The sequence below is a fragment of the Dendroctonus ponderosae genome, unplaced genomic scaffold (assembly GCF_020466585.1).
Source record: "Dendroctonus ponderosae isolate FM_Combo_2020 unplaced genomic scaffold, Dpon_F_20191213v2 Dpon_F_20191213_1, whole genome shotgun sequence".
Taxonomy (NCBI): domain Eukaryota; kingdom Metazoa; phylum Arthropoda; class Insecta; order Coleoptera; family Curculionidae; genus Dendroctonus; species Dendroctonus ponderosae.
Genome location: NW_026017110.1, coordinates 25,830,796 through 25,847,575, shown reverse-complemented (window position 1 = coordinate 25,847,575; position 16,780 = coordinate 25,830,796). Strand labels below are relative to the sequence as shown.

Sequence of the window (16,780 nt, the reverse complement as noted above, 5' to 3'; positions counted from 1 at the left end):
TTCCAGGTCTTCCTCAGTCTTCCAGTTCTAATTGGTTTATCCAGTTTTAGAGTCATTATTTTTCAATGTGCAAACTATGCAATTTTCAATTCAATTTCAAGCAACAATTTGTACGCTTTGAAAAAATGCAAATTTCGAGTAAGCAGTCATCTCTCAATGATTGTACCATTGACCTCCAATAACCCATCGTACGGCAACAATTCCTTATGCAATTGAATTAGCAGCAAAGATGGAATTTCTCACAATGATTAGATAATTGGAGAAAATTTCCAGCTTTGGCCTGTAACGTTCATGGATTCGTCAGAACAGTTATGAACATATTTTCTATTCACTCACATATCTATCGGTTTTATTAACGATTATTTAACGATTTTTTTTACTTTGGTTATTGTTTCAGTTGGTCAAAGTCAAATAAAATATTTTAATTACTTCAGGAAACAAATATTAAAATACGATTAAAGGGATTATTAGATAAACCTATGGCTCCACATTTAAACAATAATTGGCAGTCATTATATACTTAAATGACTGACAAACCATATAAGGGTTAAATTAGTAAAAGTAAGTAAGTAAGTAAGTAAAAAAAAGTAAAATTAAGCCCTATTTAACAATTAACCAATAAGATGAACCAAGCAGACTTTCCACCTCTAAACTGCGTTGGCGTAAACTTTCGTTGCCAATCTTAGACCGAAACATGCAAATCTAGATTATTGAACAACAAGTGTAATTTTTAATTTATAGCGCTGACCGTTGATTGGTTTAGTGGCGATTGTTTTAATAAAAGATTGGCGCAATAGTTAATAACCACAAAAAATAAATCCATTTGAGCAAGTAGATTTCTCACGTTAAAAGCCACGATTTACACGTTAATTAGGTCCCTATCTCTTAACACTTATTTTCTCCCATTCAATGAAAATTTTCCTTCCTTAACTTAATCCAGTGTTCTATTTCATGGACTTTTTTTGATACAATCTCTAATTCCTTTTTCGGTCTCAATTCCTCTCACTATGCACCCAATTTGGACAGTACGAATTTGCCATTAATTGCCAATAAAACACAGCAGAAAAAGCTTAACCATGTGGACGTAATTTGGAAATAAACTTTAGGTCAATGAAACCTTTTGCAAACATGAAAATAATTAAATTGCAACATATACAAAATGCCCATAGACAACAGCAGAAAGCTTAACTACCGAATACTTAAAGTAGAATTGCTTAGAAACTTAACATATGAAAACTTTTTTTGCCAGAAAGGGAGGAAAAGAAAGGGGTGTAAAGAGAAGTTAGTTCAAGACAAGCAAGAAATTGGGAGATTGAAAACCGTAAATTTTTAGGTGAAACCTTCTACTCGTTATATATTAGTTAGAAAAATACTTACTCAAGCTAATTATTGATTAGCTAGGTTTCATTAACGCTTAATGTCCATTCAGTAATCAGGTGATAAGTTTACCGTTCACTTTTTATCACAAAGCATGATTAAGGTCAAGGGGATTGTATCGGTCGTTACGAAACGTTCACATATGACTTTTTTTGCTATTTTGAGAACCTTAAACTCATGCCATGACTGTCCATTGTTTTTTTTGAAGATTTAGACTGAAGAACACTCATGAAACTGAAACTTAACAAATCGTTTACTCGGCACAATTTTTTTGTGAATTTGCTGTCAATATTCCTATTTTAATTAAAGCATTTTTTGTAAGCAGTAATTGAAAACATTGTTAGCTTATTAAAATCATATATCACATGACTACACAAAGTGCACCAAATGGCAATAATCTCATTTAGTATGATGATTTTTAGTAAACGTTATTAATTAATTAATTATGCAAATACCAATGAATGGTAAAAAATATGTCTCAACCCTTTTTAATTAGCTGTGGATAATTATGAGCGGAAATTATTATTTATAATACAGCAATCATGATTATTGCGACTAAGATTAAAACTAGAAAAAAATTCTATTAAAAAACGCTTTCTATGAAAAGGTTTCCAGTGGCGTCCATACGAGCAGGATGATGACCAGAAATGAAGTTAAAATAGACGATCATTTAAATAAAGATTTAAAAATTCTGTTTGAAATACTCTGTTGTTTTGAGATACTTTCCTCTAAAGTTAATCACACTGTTTTTCTATAAAGTTTGCTGAATATTGGAAAATTGCTCAAGTTTAGTTTCAATTGTTGATTGGCTGATGGGCAACATAATCAGCAGCATTCTAATTTAATTGAAAATCGAATTAGCCGGTCAAGAACGAATTCTAATATTTGGCGCTCAAGTGTGATAAGTGCAGTCTCGCCTTGCAGATGTACTTTATTGTTTAGATCGATTGTTTTCAGTCTGAATAGAGTAAAAAACACTTCTTTTAAACGTTTAAGGTGAAGGAGGAACAGAAGTTGATGAATAATTATAAAGCTTTGATTTTTTTTGTCACTGTATTAGAATATATGCACTTTTTTAAATAGTTATAAAATGTTTTTTTATATCGGAATTCCTTCCCGCTAAAAATATAAATAATTTTCTGATGTTTTAAAAGTACTTTCTATGAAACAAAACCGAAATAGCTGATATTTTGAGCAAAGTTGTATGAAATAATAAAATTTTAAATACTAAAAATGCCTCTATCAATCGACAACGGTTTTTGAATCAATAGGTTGGTTTGCGTTATTTTCGATTAGTCACTTAATCAATTTTCAATTTTTGTCTGAATAACATGGATGAATCAAAAATATTTAATTTTAAAGTAAAACGCCCTAAAAATATGTTTTCAGAAGGTTTGTTTAGTGTGTGCTCAATTTTTTGTAGTTTATATTGGTTATGAAAATTTGAAACACATTATGTGCAAACTGCATTTTTTTGTCGCATTCATGTCGCATTAGAAAAGGCATTTAAAGCCAAAAAATTAGGGGCCAACTAATTACTAATTACGAACCTAACTAATTTCGTTTAACTTAATTGGACTAATTTTTAGAAAATTGCCAAAAACGTTAATCTTGATATATAGAAAAACGAAATATTTAGCTATGCACCTAAAATTCTGCTAAAACCGAAGGGATCGACTGAAGCTTCGTTTTCAGTTCAACGTAGTTGAACTTCATTTTTGAAAATTCATTCAACAATTCAATTTTTGAAAATTCATTTTTGAAAATTCATTTCGTTCAACTTCATTTTTGAAAATCTTTTGAACATTTTTACTGCTCACTCACTTTGATTTTGAAAATAGTTCGACAGCAACCCCTTAGAAACCTTTATTTTATTTTCATTGAACTATAAAATTTTGTCAAATTCGAAAGTCAAAAAAGTTGTCGTTAATTTGATAAACAACAATAAATCAAAAGTGTCTTTAAAAATTCGAAGAACTGGCAAATGTCGATTAATTGTGATAAATAAAACTGATGAACAAGCACTTTTGTAATTCAGCTTAAAAATGAAAATGTTGAATTTTGTATGAAAATCAATAGCTGTTAAATCTGGTGAACGAGGTGGCCACTCTCCTTCAGCGCCAAGCCTTCCAAGTTCAGATGCCGGATAACTGAATTGAATGAAGAGTTAATTTTCATTCAGTTTGCTCTGCTTTTGAATTTTTATCATTAACAATCGATATATAGCATTTTGACTATCGCTGCATCTTCATTAAGGTCTTTTTCAGTATGACGCTTTAGAGCATCTTTTTAGAAAATTGCCAAAAAAGTCATGGTTTTTCTATAAAAAAAAAACAAAATACATGCGTAAAATTTCATATAATCGAAGAGATGGAGTGAAGCGCTTAGTTTTGAGTTCAACGCAGTTCTAGCGCTGTTTACTTTATTTATTTCCAAATCTATAATTCCGATTTTTGAATGTGTTTCCTACTTACATATTTTTTAATGATTTTGCAATGAGTACTACGGCAAACGATTAGGAATCTTCATCCATAATCAGTCAACTCAAAAAATCAGTCTTGAAGTGAAATCTTTAATAATCAGTCGTTTCGATAGTTTAGTTTAATTTGCAACAAAAAATTAAAAAATGACTAGAAGTTCGAAGAACTTGTAAATTGTCGCGACTAATTAAAGATAAATAAAATTGATAGCATAAAATCAAAATTCATGAACAATTGTAAAAAATCAATAGCTGTTAAATCTGGTGAACGAGATGGCCACCCTTTGCCACCACACGTTTTACCTCATATCTCAAGAACCATTTGAGCTAGAAAGTCCGTTTTAACACTCTATATTTTGGAATTAAATGAAGTAGCAGCTTTCGAAAATGGTAAAATCAGTTTGAGCGTGAATATCAGCTGATTAATTATTCGGGCAACTCTAAAGGGCAGATGTATTTTGGGGCTCTTATCGAATAACCAGAAGCGGAAAACTATTTTGAGTGTCTTCAAATTGACTGCATTTTGAGCATTACTTGGACTCAATGCGCAACTGGAGAAGTTGGTGACTTAAGACCGATTATACAGCACCCCCCAAAAGGTCTCCATCCCCCGAATGTCACTCTTTGACCTCGTCTTGGCTGGTCTCACTCGCTTTTGCTCGTTGGTTTCTCGGCCTCCATCGACCTACATACGTTTCCTTTGAAATAAGAAGCTCTTTTACGTTCGATACGCCGCATTCACCAGTTAAGACCCAGCACCGTCTAGTGTAAGAAGAATTTTTTTTCCAATCTAACTTAGCTTTGATGTAGTATAGAGGTGATTTGTTTGCGTCTTTGGTGCCATTTTCGAATCGCATCCCCACCCGCCATCTTCAGATTTGCGACCCAGCGCAGAGTGCTAATGGATTCACGACGTCTGATTGGTCGTCTCTCAGTTTTGGTTTGACAGTTGTGTTGGTAAACTTTTTGAAAAAACTTAGGGTTTTGTTTTTCGGTGACTATTTGAGTAAGATTTTTTTGTGTATTTTTATTATTATCTCAATTAATTTAATAGCGCACATATCACTTTAGCTTCTTCTCTTAATGTTTATTTAACACTACTAATTTAAATCACACTTATTTATTTATTTAGTCAAGCTTGTACGTTCGCAAGTTTAAATTATATAAGGAAGTTTACTCATCCCAATTTGCATATCAATGGATATTTTTCATGCAATATTCATAGATGCGGCAATTTCTCTTACTGTGTTTTTTTCTGCCAAAGTGATAGTTTTATTTCAATCTAATCCTCAGTCAATGGGTTCGGTTTGGTTGCGGTTACTGATGACCTTTTCTTTTAGAAACCGTTCAACCGGCAAGTCCACATCTTTAATAATTTATTGGTATGAAAAGGTTAATTTGGTTATTGAATTCGTTGCACTTCGTTGATGTTCGTTTTTTGAAATTTTGCAGAAGATGTATGGTGGCAACCGAAGTCAAATGCTAATTGTAGATTCATTAATTCAACCAAATTAGTCAGCATGACTTAAATTTTGTCATTATTATGTATTTTTGATCTTGTTCTTCCATTTAATATTTGCTTTCTTAAAATGTCAGTTCTTGTTTATACTTTTTGTTTTATATGTTACTGATTTTATGGCTTATATGAGTGGCCATTGGGAAGATTTTTAAGTGGCGTTAAGCAAGAGAGATTGTTAATTTGCGAATAGAAAGAAACATTAATTAGCAACAACCAAGTAATTAATCAAAACACAACTTTCAAATCAATACCGAGGTATTCGGAAAATGGCTGGCAAATATCGTTGGTGGAAATAATCAACGAGATTGCAACTGACACTTATTAGCGCAAATATAAAAAATCGAAACCAGTCTAGAAAGTAAAAGTGAACCGAGGTTAAGGCTCTAAAATAAACAAATACTCGAGCCATATTAATGCTAATTTTATTACTGTTAAAGTGTTTTGCAACGTTTTACTCGTCGAGATAGAAGAGAAATTGATGCTGTTGTCGATACGTTTACAGTGTGAATGAGAGTTTGAATATTGAAAATTTGATTTTTTTTAGAAAAATGAAACAAATTATTTGGTCATCTGCTGTCTTAGCAATCCTGCTAGTCGTAATCACCGGAACGGAAAGCCGGAGTCTAGCCAAAAGAAGTGCCAGTCCAAGCATAGATTCACATGAATCGGAAGTAAGTAAAGTCGAATAGAAAACAAAAAAAATCTAATAAATCATGTTGAAAATATGCTCGCACAAACAACAAAGACTGTATTAACACATTGTTAGAGGAGGAGTTGGTAGTTTTGATAACTTGTTTCTCTACGGCGGTCTAAATCGCAAAACACTTACCTGTTTTTTTTTTAGTTTTTCTTACCGTCTAGTTATCATTCTCATCGCCGCTATTAAGAATTTTTGAAACCTTTTAGTTAAAACATTAGCGATTTTTTTCATAAAGATCGTAATTTAAGCTAGGAAATTCATGCGAGTGTTAAATGCAGATTAGTTTACGCGCGTAGTTACATAATCCTTTAACACCAGCTTACAATCAAACTAGGTACGCATTTTAGACATATTGGAGCAAATATCAAACGTTCTTGGAACTAGAAAGGTTTACACCAACCTTCGATTGGTTTTTCCAAAAGAAAAGTAAAAATCTGCGCAAGTGCTGCATTATACCGTGGTGCAATTTGCTGCAAAAGTTTATGCGTGCAATTTAATTAACCAATACACCCACTTAATTGATTTGTTTAGGAAATAAACAGAAAATTTATCAATTCACTGTTGGCTTCTAATTTAACACGAAAATTGCGGTTGCAGTCACATAAATAAGATCATAAAAGTTGTCATCATTCATCGAACAGATGAAAAATTTTTACTTTAGCTTTCACCTCCTTTAATCTTGTTAGTTTTATTTATTTAATATTATTATTCATAACTGGCTACACAATATACAAGAAAAATTGTAATAATAATTTCCAAGTTGCTCCAAGTTAATCAAAATTTGAAATTTTTCGTTTCAAATACGTTCTTTAAAATTAGTTTAAATATTTAATACAATAAATTAATTGATAGTCTACTTTCGCAAACAGCATGCACGATTATTAGATGTGATCTATGATTAACGGAAACAACAAAAAGTGGATATTGGAAAAAGAAAAAAATAGAAATCCATTCGTTTTTAGTGAAAGTAGTTAATAGCAAAGCAAGAAACGAGTTTGAAAATTAAACATAACTAACAGAAAAGACGTTCTAAGGAACAACGGAAGATTTTGAAAATTGTGATTTGCTGAAAACATAACAGAAAACGATAAAATTACTTGCTTAAACCAGCGGAATAAGAAATAATTTTTCTCCTCTGAATAAACATTCGAGATTGCTTTCAAATATCCACATTTTTCACTGGCTAGAATCAAATCTAAACTAAATATTGAAACGGAAATAACAAAATAAGAAAAAGACAAATTATTACGACAGAAAATGTAATGAATTCTTAACATGAAGAAAAATTGCAAAGATTCCAATAAAATGTTTTCAAAATAAAAGTTTCAAGCCAACAGTTTTAAACACAGTGTTTCATGTAAAAATATGAAGATTTAATCAAATTATGCGATATGAAAAGGTTCTTGATAACAAACCAAGGAAAGACTGATTACATTTGCACTGACCAAATTAATTTTTCCAATTGATGAGAGCGTAATTTACGTTTTTCCAATGGTTTGTTGACTTAGATGAAAACTGATAATAAAGTTTTTCAGTTTCTGCAAATTAAAAAAAAGGAAACTAACGACTAAAACATTTTTTTTTAATTAGTTTAAGATTTGACTTCAAAAAAATATATAAACACTAAGTTTATTGTTAAGAATATTTTAGTTTTTCTGAAGCAAATTTTATTGTTCAATAAATTATTTTCTACTTTACGACAACTATATTACTTTTGGGCGACTTCATTCTAAATAAATGATTGTCTGAAATTGAATATTTCACATGCAATCTAATTAAAATAAGGAAATAAAAAATAGATGGACGTCGATGAGCCTGTTCATTCAAAAGGTGTAAAACTCCTCAACATCTCACAACAAGTCTGCCTTCTTCAACATTCTATGAAATACAAAACTGCAACTAATCGCCGAGATAACATCAATATTTAAAATTTACTTGACTTTCCAGCAATTAATAAAACAAGCAATCGCCATGTTTAGGCCGAGCAGCGGCTAATTTTGCTCAGGTAGAACTATCCTCCTCGATAATTGCAAACGCTACCAAAGAAAGTAAAAGTGGAAAAGTGGCGAGCTCTTAAGCGGTTATATAATAACTTACATCGCCCATGTGATGACTTCGATAATGATAATTTTCGGCATATGTTATAACAAAATTAACATTATAGTGCGTAAATGATCCGTGGAATTTAGTTTGGTTTGCGTCTAATGTTTAAAGCACTGGCAGTTTTTTTTGTCCGAGAATTGCAGAACGTCCATTAATTAGGCCATCGCACAATATTGGGCAAAACCAAAAGCACTTAAAGGTAATTAAAATTCAAGCCTAAAGCAACTGTTAAAAAATTTTGTTTAGGGTCAAGGGTATCGCGTGCAATAGCGCAGTTACGCAAATCGAATCTTCTATTGGTCCAAACTTAATGCATAATTTGTGTTTAAACAAATTGCCATTTAAATAATTTTAGTGTTAGTTGTGTCATGTAATTGGGCAATCGAGCGGTTTGTGAACGATGACTTGAAGAATAGGAAAATATGTAATTTTGTTTTCAATTGGGCACAGAGTAAAAGTGCGTTTTACGACCGGAAAAATTTTGCAAGTGAAGAATTTTATGGAAATAAAAACCAACGCTTATTATGACAAAAATGTTCATAAAATATTGTTAAAGAAAACAACACTGCGGTTTAAAACTAAATATTAAAGCGCTGTATTCAGTCCAGCGACAAACGCCTTATTGAGTAGCAGAGAAATATCGGTTGTTTCCCGTATCGAATTTTACGCAACTTTCTGGATTGCTGCACGGTTAAATTAACTTAAAAATTACAATAATATAGCAAGATAGAAACTTTTCAGTTTTTTGATTCAAGATCATCACACTATCACAAGATCAAAAGCTCTAAGAGATCTGGGAAGAAAAAACTAAACAACAATGAGAAATTGTTCTCAGATGAAGAGAATCACAGAAATTGAATGATTGAGATTCGTTCGACTGCTTTAAAAATTTGTCAGAGGCCGCCACTGGTTTATCTACTAACAAGTAAAGCCTGTGTCTTTTTCCACAAAGAACAATTAAGATTAAAATCAGAATAAAGTGCATTTTTTGGAAAAAACGCCAATTCTTGAGTTAATTAACTAAATTCCATTTTAGAAATTACTTTTATAAACAGAAATACAAATTCTTAAATTTGCAAAAGTTTGTTTGCTAGTTTATAAAAGGGTTCTAATTGTCTTGCAGAAAAGTTTTCTTTACCGAATTAATTGAAGGTTTGAATGATGATCTTCATGCGTGATTTTAAAATCGCTCAAAAGTAAGTGATCTTCGACAAAATTGAAGAATCCAAGTTTTCCCACTTAAAGATGGATATTTGAGTTATTGGCAGACATTTTTGTAGGTACTTTTATATAAATTTGAACCCTTTCAACAAAATCAGCAAACGTGTGCAATAAACTGAAAAATTCGAAAAACGTCCGAAACTATTTTCAGAAATACTTTTGAACCACTTGAGAAAAACCTAATTTTCTCTTTAGAAGAGGCAAATGTAGTTCAATAAATTTCCCTTTTACATGCTAAAATTAATCTTTTTATTAGCAAATTATTACCGGAGAAGTATTTTAAATACCCGTCATTGAACCGTAGACAAAAGTGCTAAAATATATAAGGTATTTAAAACCGCGCATCACTAAAACTATGTGTGTTTCGATCAAACACTTCTAACTATTACATTGTAAATTACGACTTAAAAACTGTTTTTGCACATTCTTGCACATTTAATAATAAGCAAATTACGGCACATTTAATAGGAAAATTGTGACTTTTCAGTGCATTAGTTTCCCACCGGAAAAACCTAAACACACAAAAAACATCAAGAACCTACGGCCAAGTATAAAATAAACAATATCACTTAGTCCTACAAAGAATATACATTTAATATCCCTATTCCTCATCACTTGTAAATAAATACCTTGAAATGCACAATTTGTAGGAACATAATGGGTATAAAGACAAGGCAAAGGTGGAAGTAGCGTTTGGCGTCAAAGATGCGATTTTAGGATTCGTTTTTGATGTAAGTATTCCCAAAGGCCCTAAAATCGAATGGTCTAATGGCTGTCGGTCCAACATGGAATTCTTCACAGAAATTGAATAAATTCATCGACCAAAAAACCCATTGGATTGACCAACTGGATCATCAGAACATCGCTAAGAACAAGGCGCATGGCATCGAGCCTCCAACCGATCCGGTGATTTCGCTATCGAAGATTCTGTCCGGAGCTATTGGCTCTAAATTGGAAGCGGCAGCTCCACTGCTCAACATTGTAACGAGCAAGTTGGGAAGCGGTTCTGGATCTGGTTCGAACCATGGAGGGTTCAACTTGGGATCGCTTCTAGGCGGGCACAAATAGAACATTTTATCAAGATGGTTTGTGTTGTGCAGGCTCTGGCAAGTAGTAGCTGAGTTGAAATCAAACGATTTCTTGATTTTGATTTGTTCTTTTAAGTATAGGAAATGCGCAATTTGCAAAATGATTAATCTTTCCGCAGTAATTGCCCATTAGATGTTTAATTTACTTCACTTTCCTTGGCTGCTCTCGATTCAGTATTATGCAAAATCAGAAAATTGTCAAGATCAAATCGTTATACGTAAGTTTCCTTTCAGTGTGTTGTTGGATTATCTTTGAGGCCAATTTAGTCATGTTTTTATTTAATAAGAAAACCTTGAGAGGACTGATTTTTCATTAATTACTGTCCTTTGCACTTGTCTTTTACTTTGCATGATAAAAGCGCAATTGGAAAAGTCTTCACTCTTAACAATCTGCAAGCAAGGTCAGAACATTCCACTCAACTGCTGCTTCTTGCTAAAAGCGAGGGACAACCTTTCTCTTTTTTTATAGAAATTATTCCTTCGTATTACACAATCCAAAATGATATAATGTACTGAAATCTAGATGATTAATTTCATGTAAACAAGACGGTCTGACCCACATTAGTTAAAGATTACAACGATATTTTTTTTAAGTTATTTATAAAGATTTTATATTCATTAGTAGTCGCTAGACATCGCTTACTATTATGTTTCAAAATATCGACTTTTTGAAGAGTTTTATTCTAGTCAAAACGTTTAGTATCTAAAATTATGCAGCTAGAGTTACGGATGTCAACATTTCTTTCGCGTCGCTGTAATCTTTAAAGCGGTTTTGTCATTATTCCCATGTAGAATTTGTATCATTTTCTATTCGAAATATCAATGGAAAGTTGTGGAAATTGTAAATAATTTGAAAAAGATGCCTGTTTTTTTTTAGTGCATGTACATAGAGTTTTTAGTAAATGTTATTTATAACAAGCATGTGTTTTATTGTAGGTAGTTTGTGGATTGAGGGTTGACTAAAACGTAATACTAAGATGCCAAAGATGGAAAAAATCAAACTAGTTTTGAGTTTAAATATTCAAAGGATAAAAAGCGGTCCTATGGAAATTGAAACAACTGCCATTTTTCGGGAAATTTTCATCCAAATTAGTCTCTTGAATAAGCTTTACACTGGCTATTCCTTCAGCAACAAATAGCTTGATTGCGTCTGAACGGATAGACAGAAAAATGTTTTCTCAGTTGTTCGTTGTGAGTATTCTAGAATTGTTCTCCAGTATCCAGAGTGTCTCATAAAATCACCTCCGACATATTCGACCAGCAGTTTGCAATAGGTATTTTGAAAATTAATTCCGAAATAACGGTATTTAAAAGCGACTTGATTTTTCCCTCGACTGTTATAGGAAGAAATCGGCTTCGTTTTGCTTGTTCAAAGTTTCACTAGCTGCTTTTTTACAAATTTTCAAAAATTTCAAACATCTCAATTGACAAAAACTATTTCTTTTCGGAAACTATTTTTTTAGATGAATTGAATTGAAATTTTCCACCCTTTGATACTAATGTGTTTTATACAACAATAAGTTTAAAAAAAAAATAGTTTCAGTCATAAAAATTTTAAGATTTTGCTAATTTGTTGAAAATGCACCCGAGCAGCCAATAGAATTTGGAGTAAGAGAAAGAAAGCTGATCTTTATATCTCTCTTATGGATCATAAGTCCATTAAAATTTGCAGAAAAAAGTTGGTTGCTATCTTTTCCGCATTTAAGAAATTAATTTTTACCTTACTTTTTTACCTTTTACCTACTCAATGCAAAGAATATTTTCCTTAAAAAAGAGAGGGAATAAAAGGAATTTTAATTATTTTTTATATAAAAAACTAATTTTATGGCTTTACCAAAAAACATGCAAAGTACTTGAATTAAGAAAAAATTAGTCAAGTGATAACAAAATAGAGTCAAACGCGCAGAAAACCATGCTATTCTCAAAACCGAAGAACGAAATAAAAAATGCCGTACCCCACATAATAAACAGGGTTTCTTTGTTAAGAAATACCATTATGTATATTATTATGTAAAAAGTACCCAGAAATGCCATTTTACCATCAAAATAAAATTGCTCAGAAAGTATATATGCTTTCAATAAAAAAATATTATCTCACATTTCAATCCATATTCCACCGTGAATGCACTCATATTATGTGGTTCATAGCCATCAAAAGATATGGAAGTAAATTTTATCAATGTGAAAAGATCAAAAATCATCTACTTCATCTTATTATACCTAAATCTTTATTAGAAAAATGCGACTTTTTCTAGTAAAACCGATTCATTTTGGTCAAGAGCTGCATTGTTTGCGTTAAAGTTGCAAAAAGTTCTTCTAGAAGCAACTTACTTTACACGTGAGAGCTTGCCATGTATTTCAAGCCCTAAACCCAAAAGTTTTAGCGCGATGTTGACTAGATTTTTCATGTCTATATTCAATATCGTAAAATACATACTCACTTGTTAATGTGGATATTTTCTCAAAAGTACAGCAATAATTTGGCCAATGTAACATTTAGTTTCCACTCAACACCACACATTTTTTGTCGTTTTCAGAGAGTGAAACGTTCTCCCAAATCTGCCCTTGAAGGATTTGCGTGGGAAACGACTCCAAAAGGGCCCACAACGACCGAAGATATTGTGAAATTTACACCAGGAAAACCGGTTTCGTTGGAAATTCCTGATCAGCTTTTCGGCTCATCGTTTACTCTAGTTACCAATTTATCCAATACATTCGGAGAATACATGATTGTAAGTATACAAAGGATTATTGACGCTTAAAAATATTTATAGGAAAAACTTTTCTAACTGTAATTCAACTTTAAATATATTATTGAACTGATTTATTTTTAGAATTCCGCTATTAGAGCTCAGAAACTCCTGGAATCAATGAGGCCATTTTTACGCTTCATTTTCGGTGCGAAAGGACTGGTAATCGAAGGTCCAACTGATAAGCCGATATTTTCCGACTCCAATGAAATTAAGGACACCTAGTTTTAGTAGAAAATAGTTTAGAAACCGCTCTTCACAAGAATACTCAGTTTTAAGTTGCGTTATCTCAAAATTGCCTTTCTTAATTTATCGGCATTTTACAAAACCCGAAGTATTTGTTTATTTTTTTAAACCTTTGGTTTTATACAATTTCTCCTTTTATATTGGGTGTGTTATTTTCGGTTTATTTTCAACATTGTTGTTGAGTCGTTTAAAAAAAAATGCGCTCTTCACTTTGATCGATTTGATGACAATTTTTGAGTAACATCAAATAAAGCAAAAAGTATTGAAAAATCTAGTATACGAATTTAAGAATGAATTTTTAACCTTACGGAATCAAGAAATGGCAATCTCAGTTATAAATTGTGTTGCTTTGCTCAACTTTTTCCTACACACCGAAAAAAAATGTTCAAACTCAAAAATGCATAAAGCTGGAAATCAAATAAAAATAAATCGCTCGAAAGCTTTTTGAGATAAAGTAATTCAATTCTTTTTAGGAAAATATTGGTGCTCTCTTTTTGACGGCCAGTTTAGCTTAGTAAATACATTAACTAATTGAGAATAAAGTGAAACAAAATTATTAAATAGCAGAAAAATGTGAATGGCGGTTGATTTTATTGGTTTTACTCCCGAAAATGTGCTCAACTCTTCCCGTTAACTAACCTGTTTATTTTCTCTTGTTATCAATAAACGTTGTTTTCTGTTACATTGTTTTAACACCTTGCGGTTGATTTTCAGGACACGATAAGATCAATAAAAACACACTAACACTTTGTAATAAAATATATTACATATATTAATCAGAAAATTCTAGCCAGAGGGAAGGCATCCTAAATTATTTACTCTTTTTCAGCCAAGGAAATAACCAATAAGTAGGCCCTTTAGTACATTCTTGCTCCAGAAATATACTGGCCAAGGTCAGAATACTGACGGAAAAACACAAAACTGCACAAGAGTTGAGGAAGGCATGAAGATAACCATTTTCTGACCATTTTTTTGAAACTTGCAATAATTTCTTTCGGATGCCTTCAATGTAGATCATACATTTCAATCTAGAATGATACCAACAAAATGAGTATTTAAAAATGTTTTAAAAATCAATTTTAGGCCTTTTAACGCCCAATTAAAAGACAAATTCTAATATTGCGACTAAACCAAACCGGTTTGTAGTGACTTACTTGATGATACTAGAAAGTTCTGCTACAATATGTTCATCTTTGGGCATTTGACCAGCACATACGTTCTCAGCCAGGCAACTTGCTTCAAAATCCGAATCTAAGTCCTCCTTTGAGTCTTCGGGCGTTGTTTTCTCGGACACTGTCAGAGGCTCGTCCTTAAACCCTTCGTCTAAAGACATTTCTTTGATTTTGTTCAATTCCATTCCCAAGCTGGAATCGAAATAGCGACTTGAAACAATCGATTTATAGCCGTTTTTCACGACTGAACTGAATCACTTACTCTAATCTGCTCGATCTGGTTTTGCCTAGAGAAGCTCGAAAGGAAAGGTCCGAAATCCTCCTGTTCAATTTCACGTTTTGATCAACATGCGGGTTGCTAAAATTCACTGAATCTGTGCTAGCTCGTCGCTTGCTAACCATAACTTTATTCTGTCCAGACTTCTGGTTCGCTGCATTCGTTTCTGTATGTACAACTGGTTCTTGTAAAACGCGCCTGAAAATTTCAGTTTTCACTTGAGGTAGATTTGAGGAGTGAGTTTGATGTTTACTTGGTATACTGCAACTGCCTAAAGGCTGAGTCTCTTTGCTGCTTGAGGGTTTGGACATGAGTAACCATCAACTGAACCGACTCAGTCAGGCGTTCTTCGTGTTGGACGGCTCCATATCTTTCTGCCGCTATCGACACCAAGGAGGCGGCTTTAGTTAAAGTTTCCACCTAAATTTTCCTGAGTTAATCCACCTTTTCCAGGCAAATGGCTTTGTTACCTGAGCAAACAAATTCGATAGAAGATCAGCGGTTTCAAAATCCACACACAACGGCTTCAATAGAGCCAATTTATCCTTCAGCCTCTCAACTTCCTGATTAAAATTGTTTTCCGTTTGGTCTCGGCCTCTTCTCTGCCTCTCACATCTATCCTTAATCGTTGTAGCGTCTATGGTAAAAGCTAAGGACAAACTCGTGAATTTATGTTCCACCGAGTCTTCATTCAGCTGCTCTCTAAACAAATCAAAGCTAAAAGATGGCTTAACACCGTGCGGTAAAGCTACGGACCTGGTGGCGTCCCCATATAAACCAAGTTTTTCCAGAACAGTATTCGATAAGCTGGGAAATGCTTCTGAAGAGTCGAGCAATTGCAGGGCGGCTCCATCAGAATTTGATCTTCCTCTTTGAAAAGCTGGCTGATATCAAGAAGAAAAACAATCGTAAATTATTCTTATCTACGCGAAAGTCTAATGGTTTAACTAATGGAGGAAAAACCGACAAATTAGCTATTATTAGATGGTAATTTGAACGGTTAAAAAACTGGTCTTAATGGTAGCTAATTTTTAAAAAATACTGCTAGTTTATTGGAAATGTACCTACTGTAGATGAAGTAATTATTTGAGTTTTCCATATAAAATGTTAGACAGTTTAGTTAGTTGGTTATAAAGGCAATTTTGCTAATTTAATATTATGTACAGGAAAACACAAAAATAGAGGAGAAAACTAGATCAGTCTAATACTGATTTTATGTATTAAAAAATTATCATCTATGCCCTTTTATGTTTTATTTTATTTTAAGTTACTAAACCTAAATTTTACATTGTTTATATTTCCAATCAGCCAAGCCAATAAAAAACACGTCTAGACAAATTAATTGACTGAAATCTACATAATTTTAATTGCCGCATTAAAAAGTCGATATTGGAAACTACAGTAAAGTCCGCTTATAATGATATAGCCCGGTTATAGTAAACTTTCGGTTAAAACGAACTTTTTTCCTTTAATTGAAACGTCGTCCATAAAGACCAACGTATTTTTTTACTGGTTATAACGAACCCGTTTATAACGAACTTCCGGATATAACAATCACTTTTTAGGATAGTTGTATATTCACTTTCCGTTTATAACGAACTTCCACGCTCAGCAACACCAATCCTGCGGAGTTGTTTATATTAGTGAGAGCGAGAAACAGGCAGTGAGTTGTTTTTTGCCGCGTTATGTATGTAAATCGTTTTAGAATGAAAAAACAAAAACGCAATGCTTTTTCACTAAATGAAAAGTAGGAGATTATTAACAAAATAAAAAGTGGAGTAAAGCAGAGTGACATTTGTAAGGAATTAGCACTTGGAAAGTCTACTGTTGCAACAATATGGAAAAACA

General features: G+C 32.5%; 2 protein-coding genes across 2 annotated transcripts in view; one reads left to right on the top strand and one right to left on the bottom strand.

Annotated features, from left to right (window-relative positions):
- The first annotated feature begins 4,452 nt into the window (after window positions 1-4,452).
- Window positions 4,453-11,405, top strand: LOC109543709. Its single transcript, XM_048660512.1, has 4 exons — window positions 4,453-4,623; window positions 5,920-6,046; window positions 10,050-10,130; window positions 10,201-11,405. The coding sequence occupies exons 2-4, from the start codon at window positions 5,924-5,926 to the stop codon at window positions 10,465-10,467; spliced, it is 471 nt and encodes a 156-aa protein (XP_048516469.1). The 5' UTR covers window positions 4,453-4,623; window positions 5,920-5,923; the 3' UTR covers window positions 10,468-11,405.
- A 2,822-nt stretch (window positions 11,406-14,227) lies between these two features.
- LOC125502435 overlaps window positions 14,228-16,780 on the bottom strand; it is a 7,816-nt gene continuing 5,263 nt past the window's right edge. The window contains exons 2-7 of the mRNA XM_048660511.1: window positions 15,689-15,816; window positions 15,403-15,634; window positions 15,186-15,352; window positions 14,918-15,130; window positions 14,638-14,847; window positions 14,228-14,511 (exon numbers count right to left, since the gene is read on the bottom strand). Coding sequence (XP_048516468.1) covers window positions 14,295-14,511; window positions 14,638-14,847; window positions 14,918-15,130; window positions 15,186-15,352; window positions 15,403-15,634; window positions 15,689-15,816 — 1,167 coding nt within the window. The 3' untranslated portion in view covers window positions 14,228-14,294. The remainder of the gene's footprint in view (window positions 14,512-14,637; window positions 14,848-14,917; window positions 15,131-15,185; window positions 15,353-15,402; window positions 15,635-15,688; window positions 15,817-16,780) is intronic.